The 25105-nt window shown below is 59.7% G+C and overlaps 1 protein-coding gene across 3 annotated transcripts; it reads right to left on the minus strand.

The window, feature by feature from the left end:
- Positions 1-25105, minus strand: SLC5A9 (solute carrier family 5 member 9). 3 transcript variants are annotated; one of them, XM_055342053.1, is made up of 16 exons: positions 24992-25105; positions 23915-24144; positions 20453-20677; positions 18611-18682; positions 16522-16626; positions 16048-16212; positions 14769-14874; positions 14145-14225; positions 13622-13827; positions 13308-13443; positions 12704-12811; positions 10790-10940; positions 9028-9196; positions 7667-7882; positions 4884-5043; positions 1-1726 (listed from the first exon to the last, which is right to left on the minus strand). In XM_055342053.1, exons 3-16 carry the CDS (start codon positions 20606-20608, stop codon positions 1518-1520), a joined length of 2040 nt encoding a protein of 679 aa, XP_055198028.1. In that variant the 5' UTR covers positions 20609-20677; positions 23915-24144; positions 24992-25105; the 3' UTR covers positions 1-1517. The 3 variants fall into 3 exon arrangements, with proteins under 3 accessions (XP_055198028.1, XP_055198026.1, XP_055198027.1); XM_055342051.1 differs by lacking the exon at positions 23915-24144; XM_055342052.1 differs by lacking the exons at positions 23915-24144; positions 24992-25105 and having other exon boundaries at positions 20453-21258.

The raw sequence follows: 25105 nt of genomic DNA on the forward strand, positions 1-25105 counted from the left end.
TTTAACTTTATTTAACTTTATTTTTTTAAGATTTTATTTATTCATGAGAGACACACAGAGAGGGGAGGGGGGTGGGCAGAGACACAGGCAGAGGGAGAAGCAGGCTCCATGCAGGGAGCCCGATGTGGGACTCGATCCTGGGTCTCCAGGATCCTGCCCTGGGCCGAAGGCAGCGCTAAACTGCTGAGTCACCCGGGCTCCCCTCAACATTTAACTTTAAATTGTGCTTCTGTGGTTTAAGAGTATTTCCCTCCCCAAACTTTCAGTACCTTTGGTTGCACACAAATGCTTCAAGGGAATGGTCTGGGGGGGAAACGAGGGGGAAAAGTTGAATTCCCAGGGAAGGTGAGTGGGGAACAGTGAAGAAAGTGTAGCCAGGTGAGATGACACCTGGCAAGATGAGGTCACAGGTCAGAGGACACAGAAATGTGGAGGCAGCAGCAGCAGGTGTTCACAGAATCAGCTGTGTTAAGCCTCAAAGGCCTAGAATTTTATTTGTAGTCAATTAGGGCAATGGGATGGGACCGTGGTCTCTCTCTGGACATGTGAGGCATGGTGTGAGCGCCCCGGCCGAAGGAGCTGGCTCCCACGTCACAGCCCAGCCTGCCGCTGTGCGAAGGTGCCAGGACCTTAGAGAATTACTAAGGCACCATTTACTGAGCATTGGTACTCTCTGGGTACAGTCACTTGGGATGTGGCCTTGTGCTTGGTCCTTGCCCCGTGGAGGCCCCAGGGAGCAGTGCTGCCACGGAGGCAGGGCCAGAGGGGCGGGAGCAGGAGTGGGATCCTGACCCAGTTGTGGCATCAGGCAGCTGGGGTCACGTGCCTTCCGGGGAGGGCGATGCCCGGCAGGCAGGGGGAGAGGACGGGGGACTCCCAGGCTAGCCGAGCCGGCACCCCCAGCGCCTACGGTCTCCAGCAAGTCAGGGCTCTCCTGGACTCAAAACTCCTCGAGGCCGCAGAGACTCTGCATGTTTGGAAGTGACGGTGGCAAAAGGCAGAATGAGTGGTGCCAAGAGAGCCCCTGCCGCAGAGGTCCCTGCCCCAAACACCACCTGTCACCGCGCTACATTCCCCTCTTGGCCCTCGCTCTCTGGGGTGTATCAGTGGAAGGAAAGGCCCCTCCTGGGTTGGCACCCACTACAAAGTGATGCCTAGGGGTTGGGAACCGGGGTGGGGGGCAGGTACAGGGGAGCAAAGTGCACTTGGACATTGCAGTATTCTTGCAACCCCTCTTCTTATAGCCTCCACTTTTTTAAACCTCAAAACACAGGTATCCTAAAAGTTTTGGAACAGAAGCACCAAGAGGGTAGAAGTGTTTCTGAGGTAGGGGTGTAGGTCAGCGTCACGGGAGAAAGAGCTGGAGTCGGAAGCCCCCGTGTGAGTCCTGCCGCGTGGGCCCGAGCAGCCCACGGCCCTCTCTGGGCTCCCTCTCTCCCCGGGCAGTGTGCACACCAGGCCGGGGCTCCCGCGGGCTCGGCCCGTCCGCTGTTGCCACTGCCGCCAGGTCTGCAGAGTCACGCAAAGTAGCCCCACAGGAAGACGTTGATGGCCAGCAGCAGGACGGCCTGGACGTTGCAGACACTTCTCCAGAGCGGCTCCTCGGCGATGCTGGTCAGTGCCTGGCTGCGCGCAGCTGCGTCCTCGGGGCTCAGCGCTGGCTCGGGATGTCCGGGGAGCCCGCAGAGCCAGGCCCCCAGCAGCCTGCCACACCGCCTGCACAGGCCTGAGGACCATAGCGGGAGGGCAGGGGGAGCGGGGTGGGGGGGTAGGTGGGGGGGAGGCAGGGGGGTGAAAGGCGGGGAGCTGGTGAGACTTGAGGGGGCTGCACAGAAAGCGGGGCGGCGCTAGCCTTGCTGGGAGCCCACAGGCTGGGCCCGGCCGGAGCCCTGGCCACAGCACTCCTCCAGCAGAGCCTCCCGGCGACGCAGGCCAGGGACACGGGGTGAGGGTGATGGGGCTTCTGCCAACTCCGAGCGCGAGGACGGAGTGGGGCGGCCCCCGGGCTGGGACCCAGGGCCCCCTCCAGGGCCGCTCCCCCACCCCTGGCCTCCCCAAGGCCCAGTGCACAGTCACCCCCTTGGCCTCTCCGAGCCGCAGTGTCATTCTCTCTCAAATAGGTTGGCTGGGTGCTTGGCTTTCTCCAGCTTGTCTTGAGCATCGAACGAGAATGGACATTCGCTAGCATTTTAAAAAGTGACCCAGGCCGGGCAGCAGGGAGAGGCCTGGTGACTATCATGTTCTGACCATGCACAAGGCCAGTGCAGACCCGGCTTCCTGCACCAGGACGGGGTTGCTCGGAGGTTAAAGGGTAGCTCAGTTCACCAAAAATTAAGTTTAAAAGAAGTAATAAAGTCAATATTTTAAAAAATTGTTTTGCACTAGCAGATAGCCCATCAAAATAACATTTCATTGAAGTTGGAAATGCCCTATTATCTTAACGACTCTGGAACTCGGTACCTGCTAAGTTCAGTGCGACTACAGAGTGCGGCCTCTGGTCCCGTCAACATACCATGTGGTCTTGCCCCCTCCTTGTACCAGGAGGGAAGAGGCTCAGGGAAGTGGAGGGACGCCTTGGAAGGCACAGAGCAGCAAAAGCATTTCCAGGCGTGAGGTTTTTCTATTGCATTGGGTTTTAGTGGTTTAGCATTATTCCAAGCCCATCCAAGAGCTCTCCTGATGCTCAGGGCCATCCTCAGAGGCCGGTGATGCACCGATGGTCCTCAGGCCCGTGCATCGCACGCCGGTTCCGAGGCCCCAAGAAGTCACTAGGTGGTGACTGGCGAGCAGAGACTCGGTCCCTCTAAGTCTGTCTACAACCCCGTGTGTACACTTCCTTCAGACCTACTCGCTGGCAGGACAATGTTTCTCTTCTTTCTCTTTCTAGGGCACAAACCCACACTGCTGTTTTGCTGTCTAACCTGAGATGACACACCGATGCGCCTTCATCTGCCCCTGGGCCGTTTGGGAGGCGGATTCCAGAGGTTGCCTTCCAGAAGGAGTGAGAAGTGCCTCCTTCGTCTTTTTGGGAAGGAAGTGTCCCCCCCACCCCACCCCAGGAGGCAGGCATTTCTCTGCTTCCCCTGAGGACAGACTCTGCCCTGTGGCAGGGGGATGGGGGGGGAGCCAGGGAAAGCTGCAACGACGGGGTGAGTCCACCTAGTGCTGGGGTTCAGCCGGGAGAGGCAAGTTGTGCCCTCCCTCCTCCCTAGCTTCTTCCCTTCCCCTTTCTTCTCTTGGCATCTACCTCCGCGCCATACATTTCTTAGAGACCTAGACCTGGTTCCAGCCACGGTGGGGGGGGGAACCCTTTGGAGACCCCATAAGGTACACGGACCATGAAGCTTGAGAGACAAGGGGTTACATTGTGCAACATGCTGCAACTAGTGGGGTAACTGATTAGACGGAGGGGGTGACTGTGAGCCTTGGTGGTGCTTCCTGAAGTAAGCCTACGTGGGTGTTGACCTTTGGAAGTGTGTAAAGGCTTATGTTCTCCATCACGCAGGCTTTGCATGGTGCACCACTGGCTTTTACTTGCTGCATCTCAGGCGAGAAGGCCTGAGAGTTAGATCTGGGCGGGAGGCTGGAGCTTAGGACGTCACTGACTCTAGGCACCTGGCTGTTTCTCTAGGCCGGGCCTTAGCAAGGGGGAGGCAGTCAAGAGAGGTGGGAAATTTCTCAGGCCTTGGGGGAAGCACAAGGCCCCCCAAACCTGGCAAAGACGAGGGACCTGAGCAGCAGTGCCTCCAGCCGTTCAGGCCCGACAACTGGCACTTTGACCATCTTACCTATGCTCTCATCTTACGTGAGTTATGAGAAGTGTGGGCACCAGGGGCTTGTTGAGGCCCTGATGGAGCCAAATCCAGTGGGAGAGGGCGGCTGACGAAGGCACACCCTCTCCACCCAGGGGCTGGCTTCCCTCTGACTGAGGCAGGAAGTAAATTTAGGACTTAAATTTCATTAAATTATTCTTTCTCGAAGGCAAGAGACATTGATTTGGGGCTTTAACCGGCAAAATGATGTTAACTTTGTTAGACTGTAATTTTTCCTTGGGAATCCTATAATTTAGGAAATCTCTATAGTGTCCTCATACCAGACGATTGTGACGTTGTTATGTGATCACACTACAGGAAGGTCAGTTGCGTCTGAAACAGCTGACATTACGTCCTTAGCCAGTTTTCAACTTTAGGGACCCCGCAGCCTTGGAGTGAACCTGACTAAGCTACTGTTCTAACCCGCTTAGGAACCTCTAGAAGGCAAATGTATGTGGCCCATCAGCAGCTCCAGGCCGGCACCCACAGGAATGGTTGTTGGCCTTAGGAACCTGGCGCAGATGGGCAGGACTGTGTGGACGCCAGGCAGCCCTTGCCCCCGACGGCCAGCCCTGCTTCTGTGTGGCTCCAGGCAGAGTGGCTAAGCCCCGTGGGAGTAAATGAATAATAGAGGGGGGGCCTGCTTCTTGGACGTGCCCCATGTGTCCTTCCATCTGGAGGGAACACCCTTTGACTTTCTGGCCTCAGACTCATTCAGCCAGAGGAGAGGAAGGGACTGGCCTGTTGGTAGGTTTGGGAAGCCTGGGGCGGGGGGGGGGGGCACACTGGGCTCTGTCCTCCCTCCTGCTCCTTGTCAGTGCAGGGCGCACGGGGAGGCAACCCAGGGGCACGTCTGTGTGGTGTTGGGCTTCGGTATAAGGAAACGCAGCTCCCAGGACCTAAAGGAAGTCTTCCTACCTATCTTTGGGCTCCTAACCGCCTTCCCTGTTTGTCTGCTTTGACAACTAGTTTAACAGCCATGCAGGAAGGAGGAACGGTGATGTTTTCTCCCGCACACCTCAGAGGCCCCCCGTGACCCCCAGGCCGTGCCCCAGCGTGCCCCCAGCCTACCTGCCTGCCGCTCCTGGGCCTGGCTGCAGCACTCTGCCGCTTCCCCACCTGCAGGGCGCACCCCCGATGGCATCTCAGGGGTCCCTGGTGCTCCCTCGGGGACCTCCTTCTCCAGCTCAGGGTGGGGATGGTGTCGGGTCCACCACGTCAGGCGAGCTAGCTGGAGGGAAAGGAAATGCTGTTTGACTCAGTTTCCTTTGTGGGCAAGTCTTGCTGTGGGAAAAGCCAAGCCACTAGCGAGCAGTGGGGAACAGGGGCCCAGCCCAGGGCCCAGCCTGGAGGCCTGGCTCGCGGCCCCAGCGCCCTTTCCTCTGGAGATCTGTGCCTGCCCTGAGCACCTGCTCCGGGCCGCGCCCACAGGCTGGGGGGAAGGGGCCGGCCAGGGAGGCAGGCAGCTTCTGAGGCCCGGCTGTGGAGTCGAGAGTCTTAAAGGGAATCTTGCAGACCATGGAGAGTCACTGCAGACGTCAAAGGGAAGAGACTCTAAGTTGTAAGATTTAGATAGATCCCTCGGAGTGAATCGAAGGGATGCAGGCTGGAGGCTGGTGGAAGAGCAGAGAAGAGATACAGAGCACCCAGGGTAGGAGAAAGGGGTGGTCTTCGAGCCCAGAAGCAGCGAGCATGGCTCTTAGGGCCCTGCCTTGGCCCCCAGGTGGGTGGTGAGCGAGCTTGAAGAGCCTGCCTGCAGGCCTGCTGCTCAGAGCAGAGATGGCCAGGTGACGAAGCAAAGCTGCACCCCCTGTGTGGCCCTGGTGCTTTCCCCCCTCTGCTCCTCTCCGAGCAGAAAGCACAGCAAGTTCTCTGGCTCATACCAGCTGCAAACAACCACAACTATGTGAGCTCTGAGCTCTTTTCCCAGCCCAGTGGGAAAGACCTGGGTCACACATGGCCCAGGTATCCCCTGCCCTGTCCCCAAATCCCTACACATACATGTAGTGTATGTGTACTGCAGAGCAGTGTGCAGAGTGAGGGGTCATCTCCCAGGACCCTCCCCACTGACGTCCAGCCATGTCCCCGTGTGGTTTCTTGAGAGCCCAGGCTGCTTCTCTGCTTACAAATACCTCCAGTGAATGTGACTTCACACTTCCACCTCGTGTTGTTAGAGTATACGGGTGGTGCCTCTATGTGACAGGAGGCAGTCGGAGTTTGATCTGAATCTTGGGCTAGAGAAAGAGAATGGAGTTTCCTCATCATGTAGAGGATTGTTGAACTCACAGGTACGGATAAGACAGCTCAGGGAGAGTGTGGGGTGAGAAGGGCCCTAGGCCACAGGTGGGCCCTAAGGAACACTGATGTTGAATACCATGAAGAAGGCAGAGGAGTGATCGGAGGATAGAAAAACAAAACTGGAGAGGCTTATGTCACGGGCGTGAATGGAAGAGAGGTCTCCAGGCTGTGGGAAGTGGTCAGTGGTGGCTGGTTCTTCTCAGAGCTCAGGGAGGATGAAGAGGGATACGGGCATTAATTGCTTGCAACAAGAAGGCTATTGGGGTCTTAGAGCAATTTCGGTGGGAAGGCGGGACACCAGCCAGGCTGGATGAGAAGTAGACGAGAGGAGGGAAGTGGAGGCTGGCAGGGGAGGCCATCCTGCAAAGTCTGCTGCGGAGGAGCCGAGGGGAGGCTCCGTCACTGGGGAAGGACAGAGTCCGGGGAAGAGACGGTCAAGTGGGAGACACGTCAGTGCAGGAGTGAGACAGCAGATAATGGAGAAGGAGTTGAACATTCAAGCAGGGGGGAGAGAGCCCTTCTGGAGTGAGCCTCTGTCGGCTTCCGCCGAGGGCATGAAGTCATTTCACAGACTCGAAAGCGCCATTTGGGTAATGGATGGGATTACAACTTCCACCCAATGTTTCAGGGCCTGACTTGTGGCACAGGCTCTCTTATGGGCTAAATGACATCCCCCCCAATTCAGCGTGTCCAAAGGTGACTGTGTGTGGAGATAAGGCCTTTAAAGTGGTGATTAGGGTTGAATGAGGACCTTAGAGAGGCCCTAATGCAGTATGACTGGTGTCCTCCTAAGAAGAGGAGACTGGGACACAGACGCACACAGGGGAGGACAGGATGATGACAGAGGGGGAGGCAGCGGTCAGCAAGCCAACGAGGGGGCCTCCGAGGAAACAGCTCTGCCCACACCTCATCCCAGCCTTCCCGCCTCTGGAGCTCTGAGGACCAATGCTCCAGCTGGGAAGCGCCAGGTTGTGGCCCAGGCCCGCAGCACCCAAGCCGCCCAGTACTCCTGCTGGGAAGGTGAAAGGTGGGACTGGTAAATCTGCCAGCATAGGGGGAGCACTTGCTCTGCGCGGGAGCACTTCCTCTGGTAGGCTCGTTTCTTTTCTCATTTCCCCAGCTCTTGACTGGCCAGCGAATCTCCACCGGTCCTTCGGGGCCAGCTCACCCTGCCCTCGCTAGGGAACCCCCCACAGCCGCCGGGGTGACCGCCCCTCCCGTGCTCGGCCCCACGTCAGAGGGTGGGCCTCCTGCACCCCCTCGTGCTAGAGTGACTGTTGGGCTGGTGTCGGCACCCGACACGCTGGCAGGGACCGTTGGTCTCTGCAACCCTGGCACAGTGCCTGGCACACAGCAGGTGCTCACTGAGGAATTTGCCAATTGAATGAATCACTTTTCCCGTGGGAGTTAATAATCCAGTGAGCTCCCCCCACCCCGCAGGACGAGTGTGTGGCCACAGGGGAGACGACCCAATGGCATGAAACTGGACGGCAGCACCCCAGGCCCTGGAGGTAGGGGAGCGCCGGGAGGGGCCCCAGTACAGGCTCTCCACCTGCCTTTTCCTCAGGGATGGGGGCGGTACACAGGCTGACGGCCACGATGACCACGGCAGTGAGCCCGCAGAGCAGGAGCGCGAAGTAGAGGTAGTGGAGGTCCTTCAGCACGGCCGGCCTCCGGTCCACCTCCCCGCAGGCTGGCACCGGGTACGAGAACTCCAGGATCATGCGCAGCAGCCCCACTACCAGGCCGGACATGAGGCCCCAGAAGGCTCCCTGTGGAGAGAGGGCAGACGGGGGCCGGGGCGAGGTCAGGCGGTCAGGGGGGAGGCCTTGGCCAGCTAAAGGCCACAGGTTTGTTATGGTGTTTGCGGGGCCCCCCAGGGAGCTCCCCACTAATGCTGAGGCTTTGTCTGAACTCAAAGGCCCAGAGTAGTGGAAACAATGACTCAGCCTCTCCAGCTTAGAGTTGTCTCGTGTGCAATGATAAGAGAAATTATTAATTAATACTAAGTATAGATGCATAGCATTCAACTGGAATGGAATATGCTTTTGTAATAAGCAGGGGAAACCGGGATTCCCCCAACCTGATTTTCTGTTATAATAAATCAAAAAATCAGAATGAAGCTCTTCCTCTCTTATTTTTTTAAAAAGAAAAGCTCTGGCTCCTCCCCTGTCCCGTTTCTAACGCCAGTTGACCCTAACCTTTACCTGGCCCCTGTATGTGAGAGTCAGGTGGCTTGTATTTTCGAAAATGAGATGCTGATCCTGATTTCAAGAATTCTAGAATGAGCAGAAGCACCCAGAATTGCGCCCAGCCAGCCCTTCTGTGCACCACGGGTAGCAGCAGGGAGATGAGGCCGTGGAGGCTCGGATGTCTCTCCCGGGCACCCCGTAGGGTAGGTGCTCCCGACGTGCGCGCACACCGCAGCCATTATTAGTATTTCTTGTTGAATCATCTTCCCTCCCACCTGGCTCGGTGATGGGAGACCTACATGCACCTTGTCAGCCATCGCATCTAGAAACCTCCATAATAGGGTCGATGAAATGTTGGTTGAGTGAATGAGTAAATCAAGACCTGATGCTGCAGGGACGCGTAGGTGGGTCAATGGTTGAGCCTCTGCCCTCGGCCTGGGGCGTGATCCTGGAGACCCGGGATTGAGTCCCACATCGGGCTCCCTGCATGGAGCCTGCTTCTTTTCTGCCTGTGTCTCTGCCTCTCTCTGTCTCTCAAGAATAAATAAATAAAATCTTAAAAAAAAAAAAGAAAGAAAAAGACCCTATGCTGTGGATGGGGAGACGGAAGCTCATTTGGGAGGCAGGGGACCTGTCCAATATGCCTCAGGGCGACCCCAGGCTACGGACACACTGGACCTCCTGGCCCTCTGTGCCCAGGGAGAGAGGTGCCCTGCTGTACTCACTGGCTCTGTGACCCTCTTGCAGAAAATGGCCAGCAGGAAGAGGGCGGTGATCGGCGGGGCCAGGTAGCTGGTGACGGACTGGATGTAGTCAAAGAGCTGCCCGCTGTTGGAGCTTTGGATGATGGGGATCCAGAGGATGCTGACGACAACCAGAAACACCACAAACACTCTGCAGGGAGGGCACAGGGCACTGTGAGGAGCGCTCAGGCTGGCCTGGGCATGGGATGGGGGAAGGTGAGGCATAGGAACCAGAAGGGAGAAGCGGGGGGGGGGGGGGGGATACGTGGCCACGGAATCAGAGAATGCTAGGAGCCTGGAAATGCAAAGATTCCAGAAACTTAGACTTTTTCTGGGATCAGAATCCCAGAAACCCAGGAATTTTGAAATGGGGTCTTGGAGGTCATGTAGCCCACCCGCTCTTCCGGGAGGAACACAACCTTTCACAACCCCCCCACCTCAGTAGATGCCTCTGGTCTTGGCCTGGGACCCCTCTCCCGGCATCCACACCCTGTGCAGGACAGCGCCCGCCAGGACGGCTTCGGCCAGGGCCCTCTTCCCTGCTTCGGGCGCCCCCAGCTCTAACCTCTTGCTCCTCACCCTGGCATTTGGCTCAGAGAAAGGACTCTGCCGCCGTCACCTCCTGACTCCCCCTCAACGGAAGCTGGCGTGGGCCCAAGACCCCTACCGCCCTCTCCTTGATTTCCGGAACCTGCTGAAAACCTTGGACACGTGGGGCGCGGTGATGCGCGCGGCCAGGAGATGGCGCGCGAGCCCCACTGATGAACAGAGGGAAGGGACGCCCGGGAGGCCTGTGGCCCGGTCCTCTCCTGTCCCGCCCCCCCCCCCCCAGCCCCACAGCCGCCACCCAGGCGGTGGGTGCTTATCCCTCCCCTCCCAGGTCTGTGGATGCTCAGGCCCCGCGGCCGGAGCCCCCCAGGAGCCCCCCATGCACGGGCCAGGGAGCACGAAGCAGGGACATGCAAGAGGGCAGGTGACGGCGACTCCAGCCCATCTACCAAAAGGAGAAGAAACCCGTAGTCCAGAAACCCAAGTCACAGAGTCACCAAGTCACCGAGTCACCGAGTCACCGAGTCACCGAGTCACGGAGCCTGACGTGATGAAGCAGAGCTTGGAAAGCGCCCCCTTGGCCCCACCTCAACTACAAGCCTAGGGAGAAAAGGACAAGCCACCAGCCATAGTTTGCGAAGCACAAATCAAAGCCACCAGACAAAGCTCAAATTCCCCAGCTGGCTGCTCAAGGCCCTGCGGCCCTGGGGACGGCCATCCCGCGAGCTCCCCTGCTGAGGTGGCCCGGCAGCCCAGGACAGTCACCCCGCGACCCCGGGAGGGGTGCGATGCAAGGGGACGCCCGGGTGAGTCAGGCGGGGTCGCCCACAGGCCTCTGCCACTGGGCCCAGGCCCGAGCTGATCCTAAAGCTCCGGGTGAGCTGCCTGCTAACTTTCCCCAGCTCGGTTCACTTCCCTGGGGTGCGCGCTTCCTCGGCTTCTCTCACTCTGTTGACCACCTTCTAAGAGAAAGCTCAACAGACGGGAAGAGATTTTGTTTTTCCTCCTTATTCTAGAAGGGGAGGAATGTCTAGAGCTGGGGAGGGACTTACCCAAGGTCACGTAGGCAGTGGGTGCTGGAACCAGGCGCTCGGCCTTCCAGTCCAGGGCCCAGACCCCACCGCATCTCCCAGGGCAGCCCAGGGCAGGGAGGGGAGCTTAGAGGGGTTCCCCCCAGAAGGAGGGGCCGGCGCACCTGCCCACCACCATCAGCTCCTGCTCTGTAGCCTTCCTTCGGAGGCGCTGCCACACGTCGATGGCAAACAAGGTGCTGCTGCTGTTGAAGATGGAGGTGAGTGAGCTCATGAGGGCGGCCAGGATCACGGCGATCATCAGGCCCCGCAGACCTGGGGAGAGGGGAGGTCTCCGTGGGCAGCCCCCTCTGGGGGCCACGGAGGCTGCAGGGTCCAGCAGAGCCCAGGGTTTGGGGGTGGGGGTGGCGTCGCCTCAGGTTCCCATCCTCGTGCGTGTGAGGACTGCAGGCGGCCTTGAGGCTGGCTTCTGGATAGGCCGAGCCACCCGCACCAGGCCTGCCCAGGCTCCCCCTCCTCGTCTGCTCCGCTAGGAGCTGGGACCTGGGTGGTCCTGCAGCTTGGACATCCCAGTCTGCATTTCAGAGCTGCAGACGCTTGGATACTGGGCCCCTGGCCCGGAGGGGGTGGGGGAGGGTGACTGTTAGTACTTGGGTGTTTTCAGTTTGTGTTTCTTTATCGACACTGGGGTGCTAGGTTAAGGCCCTGGCCTGGGAGGCAGAGGCCCCGGATTTGTTTCTGCCCATAGCTAGCTGTGTGATCGCTGAAGTAGCTCCTTCCTGTCTGGACCTGCTCTCTCCCTGGGGGCTCGAGGAGGTGGAGCCTATGATGGTCTCTATCCTCTGAATACCAAGCTTCTAGAAACCACCACTCACGTTCCCCTGAGGAGATGACTCCCCATCAGCCCTAGGTCAGCCCTCCCAGTCCGAACAGTTAACCACCTCCTGAGGCCTCCCTAAAGCCCCAGGTGTTCCAAGCAAACAGAGGCCAGCACCTTCCTCCGGGGCCTTCTGTGTCTTCCTTCGGTTAACAACGTCCCGTCTCCACACCAGACAGTCATCCTAGACCCCCTCCTCTGCTCCACTCCCCTCCCGCCTCCCTCAATCAGCTCCTCCGTGGATGGCCTGTCAACCCCGGGCCTCCCACCACCTCTGCTGTGTCTTTGGTTCATTTCTTGTTCTACCGGAGGGAGGGGACAGCCCAACTCAAGGACTTCCCTCATCAACCTGACTTTCTTCCCATGTCCCCACTCTCAGTATCCTCTTAACCCAGGACCTGGGGGCCCTCTCTGGATCTCTCTGTCTTTCTCATCCCTCAAATGTAATCTGTCACCAGATCCTGCCACCTCTCATAAATGTCTTTTAACCCTTTTCTGTCCACCTCTGAAACCACTGCCCCGGGCCACGCTGCCATCACCCCACACCTGGAGCACCGCAGACCCCTTGTTCACGGTCCCTCTGCCTCCCTCCATGCAGACTGAGCCTCCCAACGCTCAGGCCTTGGCCTCCTCTCCATTCCCCCACCGTCCATCCCTCCCGCCTGTGAGCCCACGGAGTGGCGTCAGGTCACACCTGGCGCTTTCTGTGAGGCGGGGCCTTAGCACACACAGTCCTTCCTCCCCGAAGGCGTTTCCCACAAACACCCAGCCTTGTCTGCTCAAGAGGTTCCTCAGGACCAGCTCCATGTCCTCCCCTCTGGGAAACCTTCTCTGACATTCCCCCAGGTGGGTCAGGTGCCTCCCCGGGGCTCCCCCGGCCCCACGGGGTCCCCACACCGGGTATACAGTACTGTACCCTCTGTGAGCCCGGGTATCCTGGAGATGGCATAAAGCCCCAGAGCAGGGCCTGCCTTTTATCCCTGCTTCTCCAGGATAAGAGCCAGAGCAGGTGCTGGTGGAAAGTGCGTGTGCATGTGAGTGTGCATGTGTGTGTGTGTGTGTTGGGGAAGGAGTGTGGGGCTGAAGGCTTCTATTCCCTCTCCCCGTCCGTGTCCACCCTTGATGCAATCCCTCCTGGGCAGCGGGGCCTGGGGAGGCTGGGAGGGGGGCGTGGAGGGGGTGTGGGGCAGACAGGACTCACCAACGGGCATAAGGGCGATGACCAGCTTGGGGTAGGCAATGTTGGAACAGCCCACTCGGGCCCCACAGATTCTCTGGCAGACGTCAGGGTCTACACAGCCCACCTCATCTATAGAAGAAGTGATGGCCGTTAGAGCCCAGTCTTCTTGTGCCTTCTTGGGTTGGCGCAGTATATGCTTTCCAACAGGGAAAAACCATGGGTAAGTGTTTACTGGTGACCCTGGCAGGAGCTGCATCTCTTGTAGGGGCCAGAGGGGCAAGGGCCGGGTAGGTGTCTGGGTACTATGAGTTAGCTCCTTCCAGTAAGCCTCCTGACCGTATACTACCCTGCAGAGCCTGATAGACCTCCTTGGGTTTTAGGCCTTATATCTTGATAAAAGGAGAGAGGATATGCTTTGGGAGGCCCCAAGAATGCCTTCATTGGTCATTCCTCATAAAGGGAAAGTAGGATTTTAAAATGACATCCGGATAAAAATCTCTTTTTCTGAAATATCTACTGTATGTTTGTCCCACAATGCAAATACACTAGGTATCCTTACTAGAAATAGCATGTGGCCCCCCCATGACCCCAACCCACATCTAGTGCAGCACTGCCCAGCTCTTACCTGGGTACAAGGCCCGGCTGATCATGCCGGGCATGACGATGAAGAACATGGGCAGGATCTTCAGGTAGCCCCCCAGCACGGAGCCTCCCTTGGCATGGGACAGATTCTTGGCAGAGAGAGACCTCTGCACGATGACCTGAAAAGGGAGCAGTGGAGGCTCACCACTCGGGTTGGACAGGGCTCAGCTCCACCACAGGTGAGCCCTGAGCTGGTCCCGGAATAAGTCCCAAGCCCTGTGCATCTAGATGCACGGTTTTCGGGCAGGGAGCCACCCCAGCTTGTGACGGCTGGGCCAGGCCTGGCTGGGGCATCACCTGGTCCGTGCACCAGCACCAGGTGGCCAGCACCGTGAGCCCGAAGATGAGGCCTGGCCAAGGAATGTCCCCGTTCACAGGGTCCCGGAGCATGTGGAAGGCATCCGCCCGGGGCAGATGGCAGGTGGTATTGGGGACCGTGGCATTAGGGATGGCCTGTCTGTACCGCTGCTCCAGGCCTGGGTACCAGCCTACCTCCTGAAAGCCTGTGGAGAGACCACAGTGAGGAATCTGTGAGCCTGTCACACACCCCCACCCCAGCTTCCAGTCCCACGTGGCGCCCGGGAGCTTGGAACTGGTATGGGACTTGGGGAGGGGGAAGGGATGTGTGGCGCAGACCCTCAGTTGGTGTAGCCCCATCTCTGCTCTTCGGGAACCCCAACCTGGAGGTGGGGGGCAGAAGGATGGGGAATCTGGCTCTGTGCTCTGGAAAGTCCCAGCCAAACCACAGAGGTAAAAGCCCAAGACAGATCAGAGAGCAATTTCTACTTGGTGGTGGGATGCACTTGGGCCTCTACCTTACCCAGAAACATGAGGACCAGGGCGCCGCCCACCATGATCACTGTCTGCAGGGCATCTGTGTAGATCACGGCAGTGAGGCCCCCTGTGGACCGGAGGACAAGGCCAGTCAGGTGACACCAAGGGGGAGCTCTCTGGGCGGCTGTCCTGTGCTTGGCCACACCGGGGAGCCCTCCCAGCAGGTGGATCGCCACCTGCCTCCAACCCCCCAGCCCTCAGCTGGTCCCAGCCATGGGCACTCGGGCCTTTCTCTCCCAATGGCCCCTGAGCGTGGCTGCTGTGCCTCAGTTCTTGTTTTTAATATCCCAAGGCTGTTCCTCTGCCCTGCTGGTAGCGCCACCAGGATACTCCTTCCTTCCCTACCCAACACCATTCAAATCCCCCATCCTTGCAGGCTGACTTAGCCCTGAGCTGGGCTCCCAGGTGCCCAGGCCTGAGAGAGGGGCTCTGGCGGATGACAAGGCAGGCTGGTGGCTTTGTCTGGAGCAACCCCTGGTGATGCCAGTGCTGATGACAGTCCCCTTGCCACGCCCCTGCTCACTGCTGCATCTCCAGGCAGCCCTCCCCACCTCCCCCTGGCTCTCAGTCTCTGCTCCCGGTGCCTGCACCCTGATGCCCTCAGCCCTACCGGCGATGGTGTAGACAGCCGTCACCACCAGCAGCACCACCGTGGAGAGGTAAAGGTTCCAGCCCAAGGCCATCTGGACGAAGAGAGCTCCAGAGAAGATGTCAGTCTGCAGAGAGCCGAGACCCAGGAGTCCAGGTCACCTGAGGCCCTCGCTGTGCCACCAGGGCACAGTCGCCTTCTGCTCAGCGATACCAGGTGCTATCGGCCCTCATTACATGATGCAGGTGAGCCTAAAGCGCCGTGCTGAGGGGGATGGGTTTGACCTCGCAGACGCCAAGGAGCCAGAGGGATGTTCAGGCCAAGGAGCATCACATAAATCTTTGAAATTGGGAGCAGTGTAATCTGGTGCCATGAAGGCAGGGGTGAAGGAATGAAGTGAAGACAGAGGAGGTGAAGTGGGGAGCAGGGGTCGGAGAAGAGAGGGCAGGCACCCAGAGGCTCACTGACTGCCCCCAGCAGAGCCGAGGCCCACCCAGCGGCCAGGTGGGCCCACGCTGACCTGGCAGGCAGGAGCCCAGGGCAGAGGACCCCGGCCCCGAAGGCTCCCCATGTGTGGGTTTACTGGGGACTTGGAGAGCGTCCTTTGCCTAGGCTGACCTGGGCTCATTTTCAAGCATCGGTGGACAAGCGGCTGTACGATTTTGTCCATCTCTTGCCCTGGCAGCTCAGACTCAGTCCCTTTCAGTGTGTGTTTGCTGATCCCACTGCACGGCTGCTTCATAAACCCATCCCAGGGCTACAACGGGACAGCGTGCAAGGACACCCAGACTGGATCACAGGACCCAAACTTTAGTTCCAGGCCCACGGCTACATTCGGTGTGGACATGGGCAAGCCACTGACCTGAGTGTAGGCCAGTGGGGGAAGAATAAAGACCCTTCTAACTGCAACATCCTAGGCGATCAGTGCATGGTGCTGAATGGACAACCAACCGATGGAGAGGGAGAGGGATGAACGGGCTCCGGATTATGGGTTGTCATTTACCCAACAGACATTTCTCACTCATCTGTGATTACTGCTGGGAGGGGGCTTGCACTGAAGATATGTGGATTCATCCCTCCTTCCTCCCTCCCTCCCTCTCTTCCTTCCACCTATTATCTATCTATGTGTCTATCTATCATCATCTATTCCTCCCTCCCTCTCTCCCTTCCTTCCTTCCTTCCTTCCTTCCATCCTTCCATCCTTCCATCCATCCATCCATCCCTACAGCCAGCGATAAGCCATGACCTAAACTCAGCATCTTCAGGGAGACGGGATGGCCACACTGCAGTGGGTACTCACGGAAATCTTGGTGAAGATGTAGAGAATCAGAGACAGGACAGACATGTACACCTGGATCCTCTGGCCCCCAAATCGCTTCTTCAGGTACTGTGGCATTGTGACCACGCCGGCGGCGATGTACACGGGGACGAAGATCCAGCCCAGGGCCAGAAGCAACCAGGTTGCCTTAGAGAGCGGGGAGAAGAAGGTACCCATGTCCTAGATGCAGATGGAGGGGCAGCCCCTACCCACATGGGGATGTCGGGGAACACTCCACTGGGAAGCAAGGACCCGGGACCTGGTCTGAGTGCTGTGTGACCTCTGACGAGTCCCTCTGCCTCCTCTGAGCCTCATCTGTAAAATGGGTTCTCTGTTTACCATGCAGCCTCCCCAGTCAGCTCTGAGCTTCCTCTCCGCACTAAAGCCTGGGAGGGGGTGGGGGTGGGGGTTCAGACCTCCATCGTCCCTGAGAAGCCTCCAGGCCTGCTTCCTTACATTCCATTCAAAGCCCCCCACAGCAAGACCTCCAGCCGCTCCTGTCCCGGCCAGACCGATGAACAAACCGCTGCCCACGTTGCTGGACATCAGAGAGGCTCCAATCTGCAAGGCACAAGTGGGGTCAAAGGTTAGGTCAGCTTTAATCCAGACCAATCTGGAGCCAGGACCACAGGCTGCATGGCCCATGGACAGAGCAGGACGTGGGCTCAGGAAATCTGAGATCAGAGGAAGGAGAGGACGTGAGGGAGCAAAGAGGAGGAGGGATAGAACTGACATTTATTGGGTACCTACTGTATATGGGCACTGCGCGAGGCATTTAATATGCACGAATACACTTAATCTTCATAAATATTTCAAGGGATGGGTATTAATCTTTTCAATTTACAGAGGAAGGAAATAACGTTGGGAAAAATGAAGCCGCTGGCCTCAGGCCACCTGGTGAGTGAGTGGCCAAGTGGGAAAGAAGGAAAACCATGGGGAGCAGGGTCTGTGTAGGGAGGACCAGGTTCTGCACTGGGGCCATCCATCTAGGGGCCCCCAGAGACGAGGGTGCTGAGGGGAGGGGGTCCCCACGAGAGGGACTGGGGGAGGCCCTCGGCCACCCCTGTGCCTGCAGGCTCCAGGGCAAGGCTGGGCAGAGGGGGGAGCCAAGGGGCTGAGCACTGGCAGGGCCAGCCTCAGAGTTGAGGTCATGTTTCTGCAGGAGGCAGAAACTCCTCAGAGGCCACGGAGACACTGATAGAAGGACGACATTGTGGCGGTTGCTACGGTCAGTACATCACCATCGCTACGGTTAGTGGCCAGGCGCTGCTCGAAGCTTCCTCACTCAGCCTTCACTGCAGCTCCGGGCCGGATGTCTTATTATTACCCCGCTTGACCTGAGCAGGGTACTGAGGCACGGGTAAATGACCTGCCCAGGCTCCAGAACTAGTGAGTGACAGAAACTTTGAACCTTGTCTGACTCCGGTAATTACTGCACAATTGTTATTGAGCACCTAGTGAACACTCATTACTGTTATCTTTTATTATTCGATGGGATCCCTCATGGGGCAGGGAAAGAGGCAGAGGGAGGGGCTTGGGGGCCTGGGTGGAGGCAAGGCCTTGGGGACAGACCGGAGCCAGAGGTGAAGAGCTTTGCTCCAGGCTGGCACCCTGTTGTCACCTTAATAAAATCACTTCCTCTTGCAAATGCACAGACCTTCACCTATAAAATGTGGGGACTCATGTCCTCCCACTGCCTGTCCTAGAGCTGCTGGACGACAGAGAGAGGGAAGAAAGGAAAGGTACTCCTGGGCTGCTGGAGGCATGAGAACCCCTCGCCCCTACCTCCTCCGCCCCAGACACCCGAACCTTCCGGAGAGCCCTGTCAGCACCCTGGGCCTCCTCTACTCTTCAGGGGGTCTGTAGCAGCACAGATGGGGAAGCGATGAGAACCAAGGCAGGGGGCAGGGTGGTTGGTGGCGTGGGTGCCGTGTGTGCCCGGGTGGGAATGCAGCCAGCTACCTGCGGGCTGACAGCCCCACTGTTGGGTCTCCAGGCAAGGCTTCCCTCTCGCCATGCTCTTTCAGGAAGAGGAAGTGGTTCTGAAGACCAAGAGACACAAGTGGGGTGGCCCGGGAGGAGGGATTGGGGCTTGCAAAGGAGTTGGGATTGATTCCCTGAGGTTGCTGGGGGTTTGGCCCCTGGCACCCCCCTTGCTTCGCTGCTTTGCAGTACTGAGCAGATGCTTCTCCTTCCCGGCCTCCTGGCTGAGCTCAGAGGCTTCCAGAAGCACTCCTGGCCCCTCTGCTTCCCTCCAGCTCAGCGTTTCTCCTGTCATCTGTGTCTCTCTGCCCAGCCAGCCTGAGCTTCTCCAGGACAGGGACATTCTAGGTTATTTCTGCAGGTGCCTAGGGCATGCACTCAGGAGGCACTTCTCCGAGACGTGCGTTATTAGCAAGATGTCCCAGGTCGGGTGCCTGTGGGCCACAGGGAGGGAGCCCGGAGAGCCGGGAAGCCCGCCCAGGGGGCTGCTGCCTTGGGGTAGGAGGGGAAGATGAGATGAGGACCCAGCGGTGGGAAGGGGCAGAGAGGCAGCCCGACTCACCGGCCACCAGCTCATGGACCTCCCCGCCAGGAAATAGCCGCCGATGGTGCCCCTGCTGGCTCGGACGGATGACTGGAAAGGAAGGGGAGAGAGATGAGGATGGGATGGGATGGGCTCCCCGAACTCCCCCACCTCTGGCCGCCTCAGCTCCCGGTCCTGGGCTCAGGCGCTGGGGGACGCAGAGCCGGAGCAGCAGGCCTCAGTCCCACTGGTTTTACTGCACGGGCCTTCAGGGGGCACCACGGCCTCTCCCTGGGGCTCCCCGTCAGTCCCATTCGGTGGGTGTGAAAAGCACAGGGGCCCACAGAGGTTAAAGCCTTCTGGAATGGCGCGGAGCCTGGCAAGCGGGCCAGACCACGGTTACCGTCCCAGCGGCCCTCCCTCGGCCCAACCTGGCTTCAGGAAGAGCTGGCATCTGATCTGATCGGAGGACTGGCGTGGAGGTTGCCACCCCCTCCTTTGTGCAGGACACCCCCCCCCCCAGAACTGGCCGGCTCTGTCCCGCTGCACAGGCCCCGCAGGCCCTGCCCTGAACTGGCTGGTGGTGCCTCTCGGCCTGTTGGGGTAGGGGGGTGGGGGGTGTCCTGGAGCACAAGAGAGGTGGACATGAATGACCTTCCTCCGAGGCCTCAGGGCCCGGGAAGCAGAACCACGAAGACTGTTTAAGATGCTGAAGCCAACAGGCCTGTGACAGGGCCTAGGGGTGGGAAGGATACCCGAGGGAGAGGAAGGAGAAGAGAAATGGGGCAGGAGCTTCTCCGCTCCCAGGGAACACAGGCGGTCACCCCGGAGAGGCGGGGCAGGGAGGCTGCTGCTGGGGGGGCCTCGGCGTGACCTTCCTCCGGCACCGCTGGCCTTTCGGGCAGCCCAGGTGGGCAGAAGGAATTCATTCACATGCGAGGAAACTGAGCCTGAGTCAGAGAGCAGCTTGTCCAAAGTCACCAAGTAGCTGGTGCCTTTCCGCCCTCCGCCGTTTGCAGGTGTCTTCCTCACACCACCCTTGGGAGGCGGGGACTGTCCCCCCCCCCCCCGCCCCACTTTACGCTAGGGGATCTGAGGCCCAGAGAGGATTTGAGAGCCTGTCCTGGTGAGCGACCAGCTGGGACTCAAATCACTGTCTGGCACCCAGCAGCATCTGAGGGCGCCGGCCTATCCCCTCAGGGTGCCGTGATGACACCTGCCGCCTGTTGCTGCCCACGGTGTGCCGGGCACTGTGCGAGGCACTTAAATGTGTCGTGTTGCTCCATGGCCATGACCCCCCCGGGGTGCAGTGTTCATCATTCTCAGCGACCGCAGGAGAAAACGGAGGCTCACGGAGCACGCGCATGTTCCCAGGGCCCCGTGGCTCTGTCGGAGGTGGGATCTGAACTCAGGGCTCGCTGGCCCCTTTCCCCGGCACTGGGGCCCTGGTGACAGTGAAGAACAGAAGGAACTCTGGGTTCACCTCTCCCTCCCCACGAGCACACAGCACAAGAACCCCAGCTCCGTTAGAACGCACTCCTCCTTGCCAAGACACCCCCCAGCGGAGGGTTCGCAGAGTTGGCGGCCTTGGCCCGGGGAGGACGGTGGAGTGGGGACTGGGCCGCCAGGGATGAGTGGGGCCGAAGGCCCTGCGCAGAGGCAGGGAGTTGGGAGGGGGCTTCGGGCCTGGCCTGCCTGGGCTCGCTGTGTGCCCTCAGACAACTCACATCCCTCTCTGGGCCTCAGTCTATAAAAGAAGGGGTCGGAGAGGATTTCCAGGGGCCTCAGCACCTGGGCCCTACGCTCCCCGACGGCCCACCCAGCCCCCAGCACGGGCAGCCAGAAATGCAGGGCCCCATTCCAGCCTCTGGGCCTACTCACCCAGACCCCCACGCCGATGACAAAGACGAAGTAGACAACCAGGACCCCGATGTCCGAGGCGTGCAAGCTGACTCCGGAGCCCAGGGCCGCGCGTGGAGCTGTCGCCGGCCTGACCCCATTTCCGGGAGCTCCGGGCCCCATTGTCGCGGGCTCCATGCTGCTCTGTTAGAGTCACTCACCACCGGCTGGGCTGGACTTTGAGGCGCTCCTGGCTGCGTTCCTGCCCTTTAATGATTAAACAGCCCCAAGTGCCATTAGCTGCTGAGAAAGCTCTGAGCCCCACTGGCACGGAAGGTCCCGGTCCCTTTTTTCCTAACTGCCACCCCATCCTCTGCAGGACTCTCTCCCTTTCCCTGCCCCCAGTACACTCGCATGTGCATGCACACACACACACACACACACACACACACACACGGCACAGGCATACGACGTGCACACTCCCACTCCTGGAAGGAGCAGCAGGAGGAAGACAATGAGGACAGGAGTAGCGTCGTGGAATTCTGGAGCTGGGAGGGACCTCAGAAGTTGAGCTGTCCAAGCACCGGCTTAGGTGGAGAGGAAACTGAGGCCCAGGGAGGGAAAGGTCACAGGGAAGTAAGATGGAGCTGGGCCTGGAGTCCAGCTTTCTCAGTAGTGAGTTTGTGCAACTTTCCTTATTCCCAGGAGGAAGACAGGGAGGAGAGGAGGGAAGAGTGCTGTGATCCTTGCCAGTCTCCACCGCGTCACCTGCTCCTACCTCCAATCCCTGCCCCCAGGCATAATTTTTCCTTTATTTTTTTTTTTTTAAACAGTGTAGGAAACAGGCCCGGGAAGAGACCTGTTTATTCCAAGCCACAGCGTGGGGCTAGAATTCACACTTCTGGGTCCACGCACCTGCCCTGCGCTGGGACAGACAAATGCACGGTCGTGGAAAGGACAGAAAGTGCCCTGAGTCCAAGGAAGACCAGCCGCGCCCAGACCCAGGCCGCCTGCTTTCCCATCCCAGCAGCACATACCACGGAGCTGCAGAGTGACCAAGGACAGACTGCCCCAGCCCCCCCACCCCCGCCCCGGCCATCCTCCCCGCACATCTAACCCTGGGCCCCCGCTGCCGCCCAGTGCAGCTGAGACCCCCTGTTAGGCCGCCAGGCCCTGCCGCAGCCCAGAGCCCAGACAGCGCCGGGAAGGGAGCCAGGGAGGTCCTGACACCTGCAGAGTAGATGTTGTGCTGCTTACAACCAAGTCCAGCCTTGACGTATCAGTGAGCCCCGGACCCGCCTCAGGGCCTGTCTAGTCGTGCCTTCCCAGAGCTGTGTCACTTGTCTCCGGCTCACAACCCACAAAGCAGAACAACTTAGCAGAGGGGCTGCGGGAGGCGGGCAGGGCCATGCGGGCCCCGGGAGGGAGCACGGCTGCGGACGGCCCACGGGTGTCCTGGTGACCAGGTGAAGTAGAAAGGATGACGAGAAAAGAAAGGCCACGCTGGAGTGAACGAACCTACACCTCCAGCCCCGTCAACTCTGAGCCAAGGGCGCTCCTGAGCGGCAGCTGAGGACTCACACGCATACCCGTGGCTCAGAGCCACGGAGGAAAGATGCAGGGTGACCACTACGGATTTTCCATTTAGACAGCGGAGATTATGAAATCCAGGCGGGAAGAGTCTCATCCAGAGTGGTTTAACCCTGCAGGCAGGTGTCGGCACTCGAGGATGAGGCCTCGCACACCCAGGAAACCCTCTCCAGAGCTCCCGAGACGGAGGATGTGGCCACGCTGTCCTTACAGGAGGCGCGCACCTGAGCTGCACCTGGCTCGGGGGAGGGGGCCAGGGACACTCGTAGGAGAGCCCAGGGGCTGGGGGGGGCTGGCGGGCCTGCGGTGTGGGGGGGGCGGTATCACACAGAGCACAGCAGAGGGGGGCAGGCGAGGAGATGGAGACCCGCCCTGGAAGGGGGAGCTGCCAGGAGAGGGTCCAGAGGAAGACACAGGTGAGTAACAGGTGGCGCAGACATTCTCTTTCTGAGTCGTATCTGAATCGAGACTGTTTTCAGAGTCCAGCAGCAGCAGGGACGGCTGTGGCTTGCTGGTCACAGGGACACTCCTGGAATGGCAGGAGTTCCAGACTCGGGGTGACAGAGGGACCACGCTTGAGAAGGCTGCTGTCAGGGTGCCCTCCCTGCATCCTCCTTATTCTCTGTGTACTTCACAGTCAGGAGAAGCAGGCGCTTTACTTGGGGTGTGCGCTGCCTGTGTCTCCCTTTGGCTGTAGGCTGTGTCGTGATGGAAGATTCTGGAAAGCGAGTTCCTCTTGGACTCCCGGGACCAGCGACTTCCTCTGGCCTTCTAGCCTTGTCTTGGGAGGTGACGGCCTTGGTGACCTGATCCTCCCCACCCTCCCAGGCTGAGTGTGCCCTGCCCCTCCCGAAACTCCTGCTGCCACATCCAGCCGCCCGGCCTCTCTGCCCTCGGGCTCCTCACTGGCAGACTGGCCACAGCTGTCACAGCGTCCAGGGGCCCACAGCAGCCCGCTCAGGGGAAGGCTCTTCCTTCCCTTGTGCCCTCGCACCGCTGTGCGCACCTGGTGCAGTTCCCGGCCGGGCCACCCTCCCCGGCCCCTCCAGGTCTCCCACGTGCCATGTCCCCTTCTACCACCCTTCCTTACAAGGCTTCTCTCCCCTAGCTGGAAGGCCCCCAAGCCCACCCTGCCCCCCATTTATCTCACCGATGTGGCCTTACTAGATGTGAACCCCCCACGGAGCCTGGGTGCCTCATTCCCGCTCACGTCGCCAAGGACGGGAGCCAAGTCAACACGAGAATGTTTCTAACAGGCTGTGTCGGGTGAGAGGGGCAGGGGGCAGTGGGCAGGAGCAGACGGCACTCCAGGTGGAGCGAGGCAGGAATCCGCAGAGGGGTCTCAGCAGGTGTGCGTGGTCAGGGAATGGCTTTGGGGGGGCAGTGAGGGGGTGCTACAGCCTAGGGCCAGGAGGGGGAATGTGGGGGCAGGAGGCATTCTAGAAAATCCCTCAGGGGGTCACTCTGGGGGTTGGTGAGGATGAGGAAGCTGGCAACACAGATCAGGTGAGATTGGCACCCAGTGGAAGGCATAGAGAGGAGAGGGTCCCGGCTGTTCTTATGGAGCCAGAAGCGCGTGGACCTGGGCAGCTCCCTCTCCCCTGGGGGCCCTGCCACCCTCCCACCATGGTGCCAGGGCCAGGATCCTCCATGGTGGGTGCCCCACCCCTGGGTGGTCCTTCCTCTCAACTCTCAGGGCCTAGAGGGCTCATCCCCTCCGCAGAGCCATGAGTGAGCAGCCTTGGGTTGCTCGTTCCCAAAAGGACTGACCCTGTAGCCAGGCCAGGTGGGGTGGGAAGCCCTTGGCTGGGGGAATGGAGCATTCACGGCAAGATCTTGACTGTGAGGCCTGAAATGCTGGTGGTACAAAGTGTGCTGGGCCCCCCGAATCCACAGTGGAAGGACACCACCTACCACGCTGCTGCCTGGGTGCTCCCCAGTCTCCAGGGCCCTTCCTGGGCAGACTCCATGGTACCTCTGGCGGGCCTCGCCCTGCCTCCCCCTCGCTCTGCCTCCTGGCAGGTTCTTCCTGAAAAACCACTGGAAGCCGACCTTCCTGCTGCGAACTTCCTCTTCCAGAACAATGGGGGGCAAGGACTACCTCCGCCGCGTGTGCCACAGTGTCCCGCAGGTCACAGCCAAACCTGGCCAACATTGTGACATTAACTGTAGGAGTCGCTTGGTTATTCCTATTTTGTTAGGCGAGGAAAGGAGCTCGTCGGTGACGTCCCCTAGTTACGGCTTATTCGGATTCTGAATTCAGCCTTGATTCACCCTAAAAGCTGTGCTAGATGGCGTCCTGCTGCTCCTAATCTTACGTCTCTGGGAGAGAACGGGAATGTGTGTCCGTCTAATGGAGGGGGCCCTGGGCTGTGAGGGCTCCTGCAGTGGGCACAGAGGTGGCCGGACTGGGGCTGCATCTGGGTCCAGAGGCCTCAGCCCCTCTCCCCCCCACCTCCCCGGCCCTTCTGCCCTGCCCCGCCCTGCCCCACCCCCCCCCCCCTGCTCTCTGCTGGGGGGGGCTACGACCCCGCCCCCCGCCCCCGCCCCCGCTTCCGGATGCAGATCACACAACCCCACCGCCCCCAGGTGCGGTCACAGGGTGGGGGAGGGAGGAGGCCCCGCTGGGCAGGCTAGACCCTAAATTCCTAGAGGAAAAGATTATTACAGAGGAGGAGCAGACTTCGAAAGACAGTGACAGGGCCGCAGGGGTGGGGGGGCGGGGAGAGCAAAGAGAAAGAAGAGGGTCTAGTCACGCAGGTACCCCTGTCAGACCCCGGGACCCCTACCAGTCACCCGGCCTGGCCGGGACCTCCTGGGGCAGCCTCTCAGCCTGGGGCTCAAGTCCTGCTGGGTGAGCCCTGGCTCCTCCCCTGGGGACGAGGTGGGGGAACCCGAAATCTCCCTTCTGCCCACTGCGCCTGGCTCTGAAGGCCCGCACCTGCACTTGTCCTTGCCACTGGGTGTGGTCTTGGGGAACAGAGAACTTACCTGTGCCCGGGCTTCTCCAGGACCTGGGTGGGGGGCAGACGGGGAAGAGCACGGTGGGAGATGGGTGCTGCGGCTGCTGTGACAGCCCTCACAGCTGGGCGGTCGGGTTTCCCT

This window comes from Nyctereutes procyonoides, unplaced genomic scaffold, assembly GCF_905146905.1.
Source record: "Nyctereutes procyonoides isolate TBG_1078 unplaced genomic scaffold, NYPRO_anot_genome, whole genome shotgun sequence".
NCBI classification, from domain to species: Eukaryota; Metazoa; Chordata; class Mammalia; order Carnivora; family Canidae; genus Nyctereutes; species Nyctereutes procyonoides.

Bases quoted from the DNA above. Each gene is read 5' to 3' on its own strand.
- SLC5A9 (XM_055342051.1), bottom strand. From the start codon at position 20,608: ATGGAGCCCGCGACAATGGGGCCCGGAGCTCCCGGAAATGGGGTCAGG. The intron at 14,875-16,047 runs GTGAGTACCCAC...GGCTCTCTGCAG, and splicing joins ACATCTTCACCAAGATTTCC to ACTGACATCTTCTCTGGAGC. The intron at 13,444-13,621 runs GTGATGCCCCAG...CTCCCTTTTCAG, and splicing joins GGTGCTGGTGCACGGACCAG to GTCATCGTGCAGAGGTCTCT.